This window comes from Eutrigla gurnardus (genome assembly GCF_963514095.1).
Source record: "Eutrigla gurnardus genome assembly, chromosome: 21".
Taxonomy (NCBI): domain Eukaryota; kingdom Metazoa; phylum Chordata; class Actinopteri; order Perciformes; family Triglidae; genus Eutrigla; species Eutrigla gurnardus.
In genome coordinates, this window is record NC_139932.1 from 17456004 (window position 1) to 17472060 (window position 16057).

At 46.3% G+C, this 16057-nt stretch overlaps 1 protein-coding gene across 2 annotated transcripts; it reads right to left on the bottom strand.

The window, feature by feature from the left end:
* Positions 1-955: 955 nt before the first annotated feature.
* Positions 956-13373, bottom strand: hmga2 (high mobility group AT-hook 2). 2 transcript variants are annotated; one of them, XM_084039093.1, is made up of 5 exons: positions 12959-13373; positions 12261-12347; positions 9607-9657; positions 2826-2858; positions 956-1815 (listed from the first exon to the last, which is right to left on the bottom strand). In XM_084039093.1, the coding sequence occupies exons 1-5, from the start codon at positions 13064-13066 to the stop codon at positions 1753-1755; spliced, it is 342 nt and encodes a 113-aa protein (XP_083895219.1). In that variant the 5' UTR covers positions 13067-13373; the 3' UTR covers positions 956-1752. The 2 variants fall into 2 exon arrangements, with proteins under 2 accessions (XP_083895219.1, XP_083895220.1); XM_084039094.1 differs by lacking the exons at positions 956-1815; positions 2826-2858 and adding an exon at positions 9289-9443.
* Positions 13374-16057: the final 2684 nt, after the last annotated feature.

Here is a 16057-nt window from a genome sequence, read left to right on the forward strand (position 1 = left end):
GACTAAAAAAAAACAATAACACGTGAGTGGAAACTCGGCTAACATCTGCTGTGATTCTTGAAACTGAAAGTCACAGCTATTAATTAGTTTACGGTAAAATGTGATGTTTTGTAAACATTCTTCACTTCTTATTACCTTTAAAAAGCATCTTTTGTCTTCCATAGATCCACGTGGCTCCGCCCTGTCTGACTTTAGCTTCTTTTACGGATTACGCCGCGTTCACCCTCCTGAATGGAACACAGGTGCAGACAAACCGCTGTGCCCCCCGCGCCGGGACGCTGACCTGACCTGGCTTTAAATGTACAGTATGAAGGAGTCAGAGGTAGTTTGAGATCGTGAGAGGATTTTGCATATCGGTGACCGGAGAGTCGTCCGCCGTCACGCCGCCGAGTCCAGGTATCAAGTTTGGTTGATGAGGTAATGTTTGTTCTTGTGGTTTTTTCTCTTGTTCTTGAGGTTTTTTCTTTTGCGGCGTGACGACGGAAACAAGTTTTTAAAGCTATGTTGCACAAAAAAGTAGAAAAACGTACGCGAGCTTGTTAACGTGTAAATGCGAACAGTAGTTTGATGCGACGTCGAGGTGGTTTGGTATCGAAGAGGATCCGTCGGATCGCAGATCGGCGGGTCGGACCACCGGAGACGGGGGAGGGGTAGATCTGAGCCGGGAAGAAACAGCTGATGGTTCAGACAGGAAGTGACGTAGAACTACGTCGGTTACTTCGGCAAGACGCATAATTTGATTTTTCCCTGGACTACTGTTGATTATTGTAGAATTTTTTTCTCGCTTTCTTAAAAAGCTAACGTCGGGCCGTAAACACAAAGTACGCAATAAGTGTGTAGAGATGCACCAGTCGGCATGACGATGTTTTGTAGCAACACTTAGCTGCTCGTTAGCAACCGACTGTTTCCAGACTTCAACATTCGTAAGAGGGGGATTTTTACTACTTTTTTAAAAAAATAATGTCTGGTAGCTGTTGAAAGTCGTGTCGTGTTTTGTAATTATCGGTTGATTAAACTGTATTTAATTTAACAAACAATCCGTCGCATCATTACTATAATTTCTGCTTGTTAGTGGAATTGAGCAGAACTTTATCTTATGATTAACTTCTATAATCCAGAATTATCGTACAACGTGCGTTTAAAGCTCGGACTTTAACATCGGAGGACATTCGGTTAATATTCAAGTTTCCGGAGAAGAAGATTCAGGAAGATGATGAACGAGGACCGAAGTCAGACGTGAGCCAACGCTAACAACGTCTTCAAGATGATGAATAAACCACAGATCTGCCTGCTGTCTCCCTGCTTGGTGGACCGCACCATGTCTGGATGACGGGGGGGTCTGGATCACAAAACCAGATTCTGTCTGGAGAATCAGTCGACAATGAAACAAACTGATTTGTGGTTTTCAGAATGATATTATTAATGAATAATGACTATTTAGTTCCTGGTCTGCTTTAGCTGATTCTCATTGGACGAGGGCGCGTGTGGCGTTCAGGGGTTTGACGAATCTCGTTTCTTAAACTCGTTTTTTGCTCGTTTCTTATCTTTTCAGCCAGTAAAATATAAAATGCATCGGAGGAAGTTTTAAAAGAAGTCCGGCGAGCGAAAGGTGGAAGTTCTCTGACTGAATTGAAAACCCGGGTACAAGAGGGCATTGTGGGAAAAAAAAGTCAAAATTAAGTGGTCAAGGCAGTCTTTTCCCTTTGAAAGACCTGACAGCTGAATGAGGTAGAGATTTCATGGTGTGGTAGCTTAGTCCTCCTCCGGGGACTCTCCAGCCTCTTCTTCTTCTTCTTCTTCTTCTTCCTCTTCTTCCTGAAAGGAACAACAAACATGGAGGATGTCACCGAATGCATTTTATATAGAAATACATAAATGTGTCAGCTGGGGAGGACAGGAGGAAAACCAACGAATGGAATCAAACATCCCAGCTGGATTCACTGGAGACCCACGTGGGCTGGAGGACCCAGATTAAAGTATTGATCTGTGATTTAATATCAATAACCAGATGAAAAGGATGCTGAAATATGTTGATCAGTAAAAAGGGCTGAGTCATGCTTTGTTAGGTCTGCCTGCAAGACCACAAGATAACTACTGTTAAAACGCTGGTTTTCTGAATGGAGTCTGGTTGATGGGTGCTAGGCTACGCTAACATTGTAGCTGCTCCATCAACACTCCAAATAAGGTCGTCTGAACATTTTAGATTTAGCTGCTTTGGCGCTGCGAGGGTTAATGACGGCTCGCTGACCACGAACGTCCCTCCTTTCCCACGATGACCGCCGTGACACCTGGCGAGGTGTGTGTGTGTGTGTGTGTGTGTGTGTGTGTGTTTTCCACATGGCTTCATTTCCTTCCGGAGGCTAACTGACTGGTTTATAACCTCTTCCTTTCTGCCGTTTATTAGCGCTCACACACTCGACGAAGGGCGAATGAGAGCAGGAGAGAGGTGGAGGTAGGGGGGTCGAAGGGGCACACACAAATACCCCACCCACCAACCCCACCTTAAACCCCACCTCTAGAAAGAAAGGGGTCTTGAGGTCCGGGTGCTGGTGGGTTTGAGATAAAGCAGCCAAATCAAAGTGGGAGAGGTAAACGACATCTTTATAGCCCCCCCCCCCCCCCCCCCCCCCTCTACTGCCCCCCCAGCCACGAATCAGAGCCGAGTTATGCATTCACACCAAGAAGCAGCCGCACCAGTGAACAGAGGGAGGCTGGCGGATTCCTGGAGTGTGAGGGAATGTTGGGGGGGGTCCTGTGTCATTATTACCCCTCTAGTGCTTTTCATTTGCCCCCCCCCCCCCCCAGCCTCGTGTGAATGGTCTTACCTGAGCAGGCCTCTTCTGGACGACTTGCTGAGGCTGCAGAGAACAAAGAGAGCAGAGGTCAGAGATCAGCAGAGGTCAGTATTGTTGAACTAAACGCCGTTAACACGGAATACAACAACGCACGCCGCTGCATGACAGAGTTCAAACAACCAATCAGGGACGTCGATGCAAAGTGGGCGTGGCAAACAGTCAGATAAACGCTCGACAGGTAAAATATGTATTTTCAACTCTGTCTCCTCGAAAACTACAATCTCAGTTATGTAATTACTTACTATCATAATATATACTTATATCATATATTAATACTTTTTCTGGACCAAAGAGTTTTAAATGAACGAAAACATGGGATTTTTGAATTTGGGGTGAAATGTCCCTTTAAGGGCAAAATCTCAAATTAACATCTCACTCACACACACACACTCACACACACACACACACACACACACACACACACACACACACACACAGGAAGTGGGTCTGGACCGAGCTGAACAGCTGAGCTCTCCATTAGCTCCGAGAATGTAGAAAGAAAACGTAGAGACCCCGGTGCTCGTAAGCCGGGCCAGCTGCTGGACCACCACCACCCCCCAGACCCCCTCACCACCCCCCTAGACCCTCCCAGACCCCCTCACCACCCCCTAGACCCCCCCAGACCCCCTCACCCCCCATATCGGTCCAAACAGCTGGTGGTCTCTGTGCCAGCTACGGCTGGAATGTCAACGGGCTCAAAGTGATGGAGTCAACACCAGATGGATGGGGGGAGAGAGAGAGAGAGAGAGAGAGAGAGAGAGAGAGGGAGAAAGAGGATGCAGACTCTGCTGGACTCTGCCCCCCCCCCCCCCCCCCAGGTGGGTGCTGCAGGTGTTTTATATAAATATTTAATTCTCTGTGAAGGTTTTATGATTTTGGTTTAAATGAAGTCTGATGAACATTGTAGAATATTTTGTCTCCGTATTCAATGTGTTCTTTTTTCTGTCCGACACCATGTATCACCCAGCTGCAAGTGTTTGGGGGGGGGTGCAAGGTATGCTGGGTAAATATGACTAAAAGTCGGACCCCCATCTCGCTGAAACCCGATCCCCCTCCGCTGCTCAAAGAATGCGGCGCTGCCGGCTCTCGGCTCGTTCAGGAAGTCTTCCTCGGATCAAAGGGAGGAACGCCAGCGAGCGCCACGGACGGGACGCCATTCAGAAAACCAGCAGAGTAGTGGGAGGCGTTGCCATGGTTACGTTCTTGTTCAAATCCCCCGAGAATCGAACATTTGGCTCGTATTCAACAGCGTTTAAACACGAAGCTAACTTCTTTGAAGCCCAAACACGATGTTTTTACAAAACTTAACTAAGCGTAGACACAATTTTTTGTTTTATTACACAACAAATCCAATATTTAGGCAACAAAACACTTGATTACGTTATCAGAAAAAAGGCATCGTAGCCGGGCTTATAGTACGCACAGTCGGAACTAGAGATTGAGACCATAAACTCATGTTTACAATGTTTACTGAGATAATACATCAAGAGAGAAGTAGGACCATTTTCTCATAGACTTCTATACAACCAGAGAGGAGTCGCCCCCTGGTGGCCAGCAGAGAGAAGTAGGACCATTTTCTCATAGACTTCTATACAACCAGAGAGGAGTCGCCCCCTGGTGGCCAGCAGAGAGAAGTAGGACCATTTTCTCATAGACTTCTATACAACCAGAGAGGAGTCGCCCCCTGGTGGCCAGCAGAGAGAAGTAGGACCATTTTCTCATAGACTTCTATACAACCAGAGAGGAGTCGCCCCCCTGGTGGACAGCAGAGAGAATGCAGCCTTAAGGCACTTCAGCGTCGGCTTCACTTTACAGAAATAGTTTTGTTGCACAACGGCCTCAGATCTACGTTACAAAATAACTTTGTTTGTCATCGTGACTCATGACATCCACGTTAACAACGTTATCGGGTAGTTGTGTAGTTGTGAGTGTGTGTGTGTGTGTGTGTGTGTGTGTGTGAGTGTGTGTGAGTGTGTGAGTGTCTATGACGTGTCCTTGCAGTCGGAGTGTTAATTGTCCCGGAGGAACGCTGCTGCTGCTGTTTGCTCTGGTTAACCGTTTACCGGACCACGCTGACCTTTGGACCCGCCTTTGAAGCCGGACGGAAACCTTCGGCCGACCTTCCCTCTGCAAACACACGAGTCCGCACGATGAAAGGTTTCGTCATGCAGATGAAACGCGGCGGCGGCGGCGAGGCTGTTAAACCCGGCAACGCTCGCCGCTCCGCGGTTAAACTGTAACTTTGATCTAATCGAGCACTCAGGAGGGCAAACAGTCGACTTATCGGGTTGTTACACCTCGAGAAGTCACGGACCGCCGGACCGGACCGCTGGACCGGGACTCTCAGGGGTACGGAGGCCTCAGCGTGACGAGAATAATCACACACTGTCATAATGGTCCAGTATGAGCCGGTCTTTAACGCATCACTTTGAAGTAAGAATATTATGACATCATCGACGTTCCACAGCTTCAGGGAAAATAAACATCTATGATTCATCTGAATATTATCTATGGTACCAATTTGGTAATGGACCCAATTATTACAATTAATATTATTATCATTAACAATATTAATTATTATTCTCTGGGTTGTTTCATGATTGTATTCCCCATTTTTTGTAATAAAAAATAGTAATGTTACACTTTGGCTGAAACCATATTTTATACAATTTCTTTTAATTGAGTTTGTTTTGTTTATTGTAACTTTTGCTGTTATTCAATATTTGTTTTATGACTTTTGTATCCATTTTTTTTTAATCTATTAGTATTATTCCTATCTTCTATGAAATTACATATTTATTACCCCCCCCCCCCCACCTATCGGGGTCCGACTAAACCCGGCGATTAGGGGGAATTTGCCGAAGGGCTCTTTTGTACAGGAGGAAAAAAAATGTCTGTCGTTGCGAGGAATGTGGAAAATTCCTCGCAGACAAGCGGGCTTTTGTTGGTGGGCTTTTTTTTTTGGGGGGGGGGGGGTCGCTCTGAAAGGAAAGAAAGGCGCAGACAAATTGGATCGGCTCCATTTAGGAGCCTCGGCTGTTTGAAGTGAAATCTGTTCCCAGAGAATCTCTCCGGGAAGGAAAGCACAACATTTCACTGTTTGTGTGTTTGCATTTACACATTAATGTTGTTGTCATTGTTGTTGTCGTCATCGGTGTCGTTGTTGATGTCGTTGTTGATGTCGTTGTTGATGTCGTTGTTGATGTCGTTGTTGTTGTTGTCGTTGTCGTCGTCGTTGTTGTCGTCGTCGTTGTTGTCATTGTTGTTGTTGTGCAGCTCTGTGATGCGGATGCATGCGTGGCTCTGCAGCAGGAAGGACTCATTCCTGAACGCAGCGTCGCAGATGTTCTGAATTAACCTGTCGGGGTCTGGACCGGGTCTGGACTGGGTCTGGACCACCTCACTTCCTGCCTCATAACATTGGCAGCAGAAATACTCTTAATGACATAAAGGTCCATTTAAGGAATCTAGATCTATTTAAGGAATACTGCATGGGGGGGAGGGGGGGGGGGGGTCCCAGCAGGACGCCACAGGACAGCCGTGTCACTTCCTGTATAAAGGTACGTTAGCAGGTTTGCTCATTTTATCACAGCGAAAGGCAGAAGGTTAATCAATGAACTTATAGAAGCAAGACCCAGACCAGGACCCCTCCACGTAGACCCAGGGTCGATAGGTGACCTGTGGAAATCCTCGAGGGTCCCGGAGAACTCCTGATATTTGTAGAGTCCCTGTCGGAACAAAAGGCCTCTAGTGGCTGGAATCCGGCCTCCTGGCAGCCGAGGCTGGGCCGAGGTGGGGGGTTGAGAATGTAGGGAATGAGGCAGAGCTGCCCCCCCCCCCCCCCTTTCAGTGGTCTCTCCGTGGTCTCCAACATCTCTCTTGCTCTTACAAACAGTGTTGAGGCCGACAGGCAGAGCTAAGAGCTAAAAATAACTTCACCTCGTCCCGTCAAAAAAATCTCACTTTAAATGCAAACAAAACACCGTCTTCTTCACACGACGATGGATGCGAGTCTTCGTCTGGGTTAAACCATTCTGTATACTTTTAGGGGCTTTATCTCGGTCAATTCATCAGTGTAATCAGTATTATATAGTCCATAGTTGCTATCAGTGTAGAGAAGAGAAAAATAGATCCTGATCTGAACTTTTTGAATAATTTTGATTCATGATCATCTTTTTGATTTGATTTTAAAAAAGACTTATCTGTGACGTAATAGAAATTTCTTTCTTAAAAATTCACTAAATTGATAAAGAAAAATATTGTGATCGCAATCTTTTTGGCAGGATAAGTGTGAAATTTTCATATCGTCCCGTTACCTAATTACGTTACTCGTGAGACGTGCCGGCGAGGAGGCGGGGCTTATCTCCAAACATTTCTTTTCTGCTATCAACCACAGAGGAATTCACTCGCATGTAATAATCAATAACCAGATGAAAAGGATGCTGAAATAACTCCATCATGATGGTGATCAGTAAAAAGTGCTGAGTCATGCTTTGTTAGGTCTGTCTGCAAGACCACAAGATAACTACTGTTAAAACGCTGGTTTTCTGAATGGAGTCTGGTTGATGGGTGACCGACTGCAGAGGCCGAGGCCTTACGTGTTCCCGACGACACGGCGAGGCTGTAAAAATGGTTCTTAAGGTCCCGACGCCGATCACGAGCCTTCACCTCACACACACACACAAAGAAGCTGCTGGTTTCCACGGCGACCTTCGCCCGCCTTCTTCAAAAGCCGCCGGACGAACCCCCTAAACGCTCGCCGCTCCTGCCAGACTTTGTTACTTTTCTTCTCGGCTTCGGCTCCGGTTCCATCGCTTGGCACCGACCTGCAAGCGTGGGAGCCAAGACACACACACACACACACACACACACACACACACACACACACACACACACACACACACACACACACACACACACACACACACACACACACACACACACACACACACACACACACACACACACACACACACACACACCCACCCCTTCGCCCATTCACTTAAGTCATTTCCGCGCGGTGGCGGCGGAGGCCTCGGCCTCACAGTGGACTCCATTTAAGGCGGCGAGGGGCAGAAAGGGGAGATGGGTGATGCGGCGTCCTGGGTGTGAGCTCACCTCGGATGTGACGGCGGACTATCCGACACAAAGAGGCAGCTGTGTGGACGGCGGTGGCGAGAGGACGCCGGCGATGCGGAGAAACGTTTCCTGTCCGTTTCTATACAAACCCTGAGTGACGCAAACGCCCGCTCGGCATTGTGGGAGCAGCCGTGGTGCTCATCTCCTGCACGTCGTCGTGGAAACGAACAAAATCTTCAGAAATTCAAAAAAAAAAAAAAACGTCTCGTTGTCTGAACGCAAGAAAGAAAAATGATCGACCAATCGACCAATCGAAGCTTTATAACTGTAACAGACGGAGAACACGGCAAGGAACCGGCACATAAAAATCCGATGGACGGACGCCATTTGGCAGCGGAGAAGGGAAACGCTGCGTCCGCCGATGAATGCGACCCCCCCCCCCCCCCCCGATCCATCTCAGCACCTGCAAACAGAACAGGACCTGCATACCGATGAGGGTCCGACTCGAAAGTCTCTCACAACGCAAACAACGAGCAGCGAAACAAAAACACAATTAAATTAAACCACTTACTATAAAACATCAATAACACTATATCATAATAAATATCAATGTTTCTGTGTTTACGTTATTTCCCGTTAAATTCCTGTTGATTCAGAAAGTTTCCACCTGGACGACCTTTTCATTGCTAACGAACAAACAGGAAGTCGGACTTTAGACGAGAGGACGGCAGGCGTGTTTACGACTCGGACTTTGGTCGACGGACGTCGTGTTCTAACGAGTTCAATAACAAACGTCGGGTCACTGATGAGCTGCAGGACACGGAACACGGAGGAACATCGCGATGGACGATGACATCATCCAACTTTGATGATGTGTTCGGATTCAAAATTGAAACATGCAAATAAGAACGTTCGAGTGTGTTTTAGAGACGACGGCGAAGTGAAGTTGTGAGACTTCGACACTAAACGACACGAAGGAATGTTTACAAAAGAACCGGAGGAACCTGAACGCAACACAAAAGCAAGAAGTTCTCAAACACCTGAACTGTCAAACCCATAAATGTTGTATTTCTGTATCTTGTATCTTTTCCACTCATGTGTCCGAGTATCCAAAAAGGCAGTATATGAATAATAATAATTATTATTATTATGCAGAAAAGTTCCCGTTGAGCCAAAGCATGAATGTGGTTCCAGACACACGCCCACATTACTGCAAAGGTTGTTGAGAAACGCAAATGCACGTGAGCGTGCACGTGCATGTGAGCGTGCACGTGAAGGAGCAGCCGTTTTCCTCCTGCAGCTTTTTAAAAGCCTCCTCGTGGAGCTGCGGTGGATTCCTGGAATACAACTCTCTCTCTCCAGGAAATGAAAATAAATATAAAAACTTTACGACACTCCGACTCCGTTCACTTCTTCTCCCTCGACGCGTCAGAAACCTCAGACAGGAAACGTGCTCGCCGTCCTGGTGACACGACCGCCGCCGAGCAGCCGGCGAGGAGAGTCAACACTCTGATAACGCAAACACGTTTAAGAGATTCCCCTGAACACACACACGGCGGGACACAACCAACGTGTGTGTTGTGTGTGTTGTAATGTGTGTGTGTTGTGTTGTGTGTGTTGTAATGTGTGTGTGTGGTACTATGCTCAGATCTAAAGAAAAACGCTGACTCACCCATTTCCTGGGTCGCCCTCTGGGTCTCTTCTCCCCGGTTGCCTCGTCTTTCTGTAAACAAACAAACAGCAACACAATCAGTTTGTATGCACGTTATTAATATTCCACATAAATCAGCTGATCAGGACAGAAAGTGCAGCAGTCGGTCTGTAAACTGTGACTTCACTTGTTTTTAGTGACATCATCGTGTTTAAATCGTATTAAATGAATTTAGACGTCATTGCTTTTAATTACTTTGTTGTTATTTTTATCGATACGTCTTCTTTAATTATAATTATTCTCCCTCAATGTGTTTTTAAAAATGCATGAATATAATATATGTAATCTCAGTGTTCTCGAGGAAAACAAAGCTCTACATGATGACATCACGCTGGCGGCTGGCCAATCGGTGTCCTGTAATCCCAGCTCCCTGGTCGGGACGCTGCATTTTTAATGTGGACATTTAATCGTCTGAAAGATAAAACCCCGTCTTCAATTAATCATAGGTGTGTTTTATCTGAGCGGCGGCCGCAGAATACCCAGAATACCCAGAATATCTGAATACCCATAAAACCAGAATACCCAAATACCCAGAATACCCAGAATACCCAGAATACCCAGAAAACCAGAATCCCTGAATACCCAGAAATCCCAGAATACCCAAATACCAGAATACCCAGAATCCCAGAGTACCCAGAGTACCCAGAATCCCTGAATACCCAGAAAACCAGAATACCCAAATACCAGAATACCCAGAATCCCAGAGTACCCAGAGTACCCAGAATACCTGAATACCCAGAATAGCAGAATACCAGAATACCCAGAAAACTAGAATACCCAGAATACTAGAATACCCAGAATACCGAGAAAAAACAGAATACCCACAATACCAGAATACCCAGAATACCTAGAAAACCCAGAATACCTAGAAAACCCAGAATACCTAGAAAACTCAAAACCCAGAATACCTAGAAAACTCAAAACCCAGAATACCTAGAAAACTCAAAACCCAGAATACCCAGAATACCCAGAATACCCAGAAACCCCAGAATACCTAGAAAACCCAGAATACCTAGAAAACTCAAAACCCAGAAAACCCAGAATACCCAGAAAACCCAGAATACCTAGAAAACCCAGAATACCTAGAAAACTCAAAACCCAGAATACCCAGAAAACCCAGAATACCTAGAAAACTCAAAACCCAGAAAACCCAGAATACCCAGAAAACCCAGAATACCTAGAAAACCCAGAATACCTAGAAAACTCAAAACCCAGAATACCCAGAATACCCAGAATACCTAGAAAACTCAAAACCCAGAATACCCAGAAAACCCAGAATACCTAGAAAACTCAAAACCCAGAATACCTAGAAAACTCAAAACCCAGAATACCAGAATACCAGAATGGGGGGTGGGGGGGTCTGAGTCGGAGGTGCGGGCCGAGCCGGGACTCTTTGATCGGGAGAAGATGGATATCCGCGGCGTTTATCATAACAGCAGCAGAGGAGACGAGGCGGATTACGGCGGCGGAGAGTGCTCCGCTGTTCAAACGCTGGGAATGTTTACAGTGGGCAGCGGCGGCGGCGAGGGAGCGCTAAGGCGGCTGTCACAGCGAGCCTAACACGGCCTGGTGTGACTGATGAGCGATGCCGTACAGTGGTACATCCCCCCCCCCCCAGGTGGGAGAAACCACTGAGAAACTCCAAAACTTTTAATCTTCGCTCATTCGTCACCTCGTATCTCTGTGTACACTAGCAGCGAGAGTGCTGCTGAGCGATGCCGCCATCTTCCCGACGCCATCTTTCGGTTTTTCTTTTACGTTTTTATAGAAAGTGAACGTGTTTTTTCTGTCCGCCATCTTTCGAGACAAAGCTTTACACACCAACATGTTTTTAGTGAAAAAATCTGTGAATATTTCAGAAAAAACGAAGGTGATGTTTCTGTAAAAAAAAAAAGGAGGAGGAGCCCAAATCTGTCCAACAGCAACTAACGTAACAAAGAAAGATCAGAAAAAAAAGTCCTTTAGAGGGATCAGATCGGCCGGACGTCGCTCGTTAGTTTTGTTCTTGTTTCGTCGTACAAAATGTCACCTTGTACGACAAATTAAAAAGCAGTGGGTGATGCTAATGAATTGTGCATCAGTGGTCCGAGTGTTGTCGCAATATTGTTGTCATAGAAACATTTGTTAAAAGGCTGCTTCTCTGCCAGAGAAAATGGCGCCACCTAGACGTGAACCTTTACCCATAAACCCCCTCTGTGACGCGGCGACGCTAGCGCCATTTCAGCTCGGACAATAGTAAGAGTGTTAATCATCGTTACCGTTGACGACACCAGATACGACAGGGAGGTATTTTGGACGCCAAGGAAAGTTTGATTTTTTTTTGTGATTTTTGTTGTTGTTGATGGAAACCAACAAATTCAAAATCAGATCTATAAAAGACGGTGATTTCAACCAACCAATCAGATTCCTCCCACCGTTAAGTCCCGCCTCTGGTTTCATTCAGGTGAAAGGAAGATAAACACTCTGAAAATAATAATAATAATCATTCCAAGGTGACTCGATTGTAAACTTTACCGTCATAGAACAGAAGCTGATGAGAGTATGTGTGTGTGTGTGTGTGTGTGTGTGTGTGTGTGTGTGTGTGTGTGTGTGTGTGTGTGGTTCAGGTGCTTCACCTTCTGCGCCGCCTTGGAGGGGCCCTTGTTCTTACTTCCTTTGGGGCGGCCCCTTGGTCGCTTGGGGACGGGCTCTCCGGTGGGCTCCTGGAGGGGAGGGGGGACAGACACGGGTGTTCAGGACAGGAAACAGAGTGTGTGTGTGTGTGTGTGTGTGTGTGTGTGGTTTCCCACTTTTTTCTTTTTTTTCCCCAAATGTTCACACATGAATGAAGAGTAAAATCCCGAGCAACTTGAACGCAACACCGGTAGCGCCGCCGCTTCAACACGCGGGGCTCGTCTATCGGATGCCGCGTTCGCGTAACTCATCAAGCTCCGGTAAAACCAGCTTCCGCGTCCCGTGTCTCCTCTCACCTCGCGGTCACGCCGCTTGTCAATGGACGTGATTTTTTTTTTTTTTTTTAAGTGTGATTTTTTTTTTTTGGTGGGAATGTAAACACGCGCAACAGGAACTCATTCACAGAAAGCGCGCGCGCACACATGCACGCGCTTTTCGTTTTTACTCATGTTGTCAGTTAAGGTGGAAACTGAACATAAAGTTATTATAAATATAGAAAACGCTGCTAAACACCGAAACACCGCGAACAAGTCTTCGGTTCGGCGGACTTTTAAGGCGGAATAACAACTTCTGGCTGATCCGGGACCCGCAGTCGCTGCTAAAACACTTCTTACTTTTTACCGACCAAAAAAACACTTACTTTCTGGAGCTTCCTCGGTCTCCCCGGCCTCCTCTTCGGGGGCTCCGCGGACCCCGCAGGCTCCTGGGACCCGGAGCTCTCCGCGGCCTCGTCCCCGCGTCCGCTCATGTTTTCCCCGGTGCTGCTGCTCCTCCGTGTCTCCCGGTAAAAAAAAAAAAAAAAAAAACAGAAAAACGTGTTGTCCGCGAAGGCAGCGGGAGCTGATAAAGCAGGAGGGAGGGTTTCTTTACGGGGGGGTCGGTAGAAGAACAGCAACACCGGGGGAGGAGGCGACGGTGACGGGAGACGCCGAGCGGCTCGAACTCAAACTCGGCTAGGACGCGCGGCGCGGCACCGGGCAGCAGGAGCGTGCAGCGGCGGCGGCGAGGCGTGACGGCGCGGCGCGGGTCGGCGGAGAAGTGCGGGGCATAATAACCGCATCCACGGGCCTGGAGGAAAAAAGAAAAACAGGACCCGCTCAATGAGGATGGGTTTAAAGGGAGGGAGGGAGGGAGGGAGGGAGAAAAAAAGAAAGAAATCACCTCTCCGGTGGGTGGATAACCCGGGCGAGGAGCGGGGGAGGAGGGGGAGGAGGTCTGGATCCGAGCCAGAGAAAACACAGGAGACGGAATCCTGGACGCGGGCCAGACGTGGCAGGCCGCGTTTATGAATTAAATTCACATTTTCACACGTTTCAATGGAATCCGGACACTGAGCGGCCATTCAGAGTTCAGCTGCTGCAGAGGATCCGGATCAGAGACTCGCACAGCTGAATTAAAGAACCCGAACCCCCCCAAGCCAAATGCGGAAGTGCATCCTCTCTGCTGGCCACCAGGGGGCGACTCCTCTATGGTTGTATAGAAGTCTATGCGAAAATGGTCCTACTTCTCTCTGCTGGCCACCAGGGGGCGACTCCTCTCTGGTTGTATAGAAGTCTATGAGAAAATGGTCCTACTTCTCTCTGCTGGCCACCAGGGGTCGACTCCTCTCTGATTGTATAGAAGTCTATGAGAAAATGGTCCCACTTACTTAAGGGGCGGGGCTTACCTGCTGATTGACAGATTGCTATTAGTAGAATTTTAGCTAAATGTTCATATAAATGTTTAAGAAAGAGCGTGTCGGGTATCGTTTTGTCTTTTAGCAATTTTTCGCGGTTTAGTGACATCATCGGGCGAGTTCGGGTCATTAGCTATAAAGTTAGTTACATGTAAGAAGTAAATGTGAGTATACATGTATTTTATTTTTAGATGTTGGGAGGAAAAGTGAAAAAGTTCAAGCATAAGTACAGATACCGGAAGTTGTATTTGTACTTTGTGTGTGTTCAAATACAGCAAATGTGTCAGGCTTTTATTTTGTAAAAAGAAAGGGGGGGGAGGTGTAAATGAAGGCGTGCACGTGTGGAACACTTTCACTGGATGGAATCCTGCAGCCGTAAAAAAAAAAAAGAAGAAGAAAAAGAAAGAAGTGTGTTTGAAGCTCCGACGAGATCAATTACACAAAAACAACAGAGACAAAGAAGAACGATGAGGTGGAGGACCTTTCCCACGCTGCTGCACACACACACACACACACACACACACACACACGAAAACACACACACACACACACACACACACAGACACAGACACACACACACTAAAACACACACACACACACACACACGAAAACACACAAACTAAAACACACACACTAAAACACACACACTGGCTTGATTCAGTGTGTAGCCCCCCCCCCCCCCCCCTGCAGACGGGGCGGCGGCAGCATCGAACCAATACAATCAATGGCTGCACAGATCCATGACCTCGACCCACCGCCGCCGTGCATCATGGGACAGGAAATAAACCTGCTAAAGAAAATGGAATGTGTGTGTGTGTGTGTGTGTGTGTGTGTGTGTGTGTGTGTGTGTGTGTGTGTGTGTGACTGAGCAGCAGCACACGTTCAGCTTGAAGCCGTGTGACCTTTGACCTTCTTCTAGCAGATAAACGTGTGTTGCTGATGTTCTCGTGGTTATTATGACGTGATGATGTCATCATCCTGATTGTTTTCCTGTCTTTGCTGTCGAAGGTCTAACTTATTCATTTTAATGCAAACATCGTAAAAAACAATAATAATTTAAATGTTTACGTTAAAAAACACCAACAAATCATGAGAATAAAAATAATATAAAAAATAATATATATTTTTTTAAATGTACACAAATACCTGTTCTGATAATAATAAAGAATATCAATAATGTCAAATTTAGGTATTTTCAGTGGAGGGTTATAATAATAATAATAATAATAATAATAATAATATTTTTAAAAGTAAAAAAGGAAAGAATATTAATTGTAGCTAATAATAATAATAAAAAACTATCTCACAGCTCATAGTCACATTTTTGATTAAAACAGATGATCTTAATAATATCCCTGTATCTAATTTGTTGTAAAAACGTTATTAGTTCTAAGAGCTGACGGGGGCTGAGAATAAAAGTGAATATTATGAATTATGATTATTAAAGGCATCATGTCGACAGGAAGAGCGTCTTGGCATCGCTGCTCTGAGATCAGCAGCCGGCCGACAGCTGAGTGCCTGAAACATCCAGGAAACGCTTCCTCACACGTTTAAATCAACACCAGTCACATCGCCTTCTGTCCTTCACATTCCATTGGACGGCTGGAAAGTGGGCGGGCTTAGAGCATCATGTAGTCTAACTGATCTAGTTTATGTGATCTGAAAGGGTGAAACTTTAATAAACGTAATAAGGAGACACTTTGCACCTTGACCACCTCAGAAGGAACATTTACACATTTTCCCTGTTCAATACCATGAAAACACACACACACACACACACACACACACACACACACACACACACACACCCTGCTGCTGCAAACACTTGAGCGCCAAATGTGAAATTAATCCACAGCTGAAAATAGTCCCTGACAAATGCACTTCCTCCTGTTTGAGGAACGTTGGGATAAAAAAAGATAAACTCCAGCAGTTTGAGGAAAGAACCGGACATTTATAAAAAGAAGAACGACGTTCTGATGCTCTCACATCAACACGCTCTCGACGAGAAACTAGAATATCTTTTGCATTTTTGAACCGCAGCCTTTTTCGCCACCCAGAGTCGTT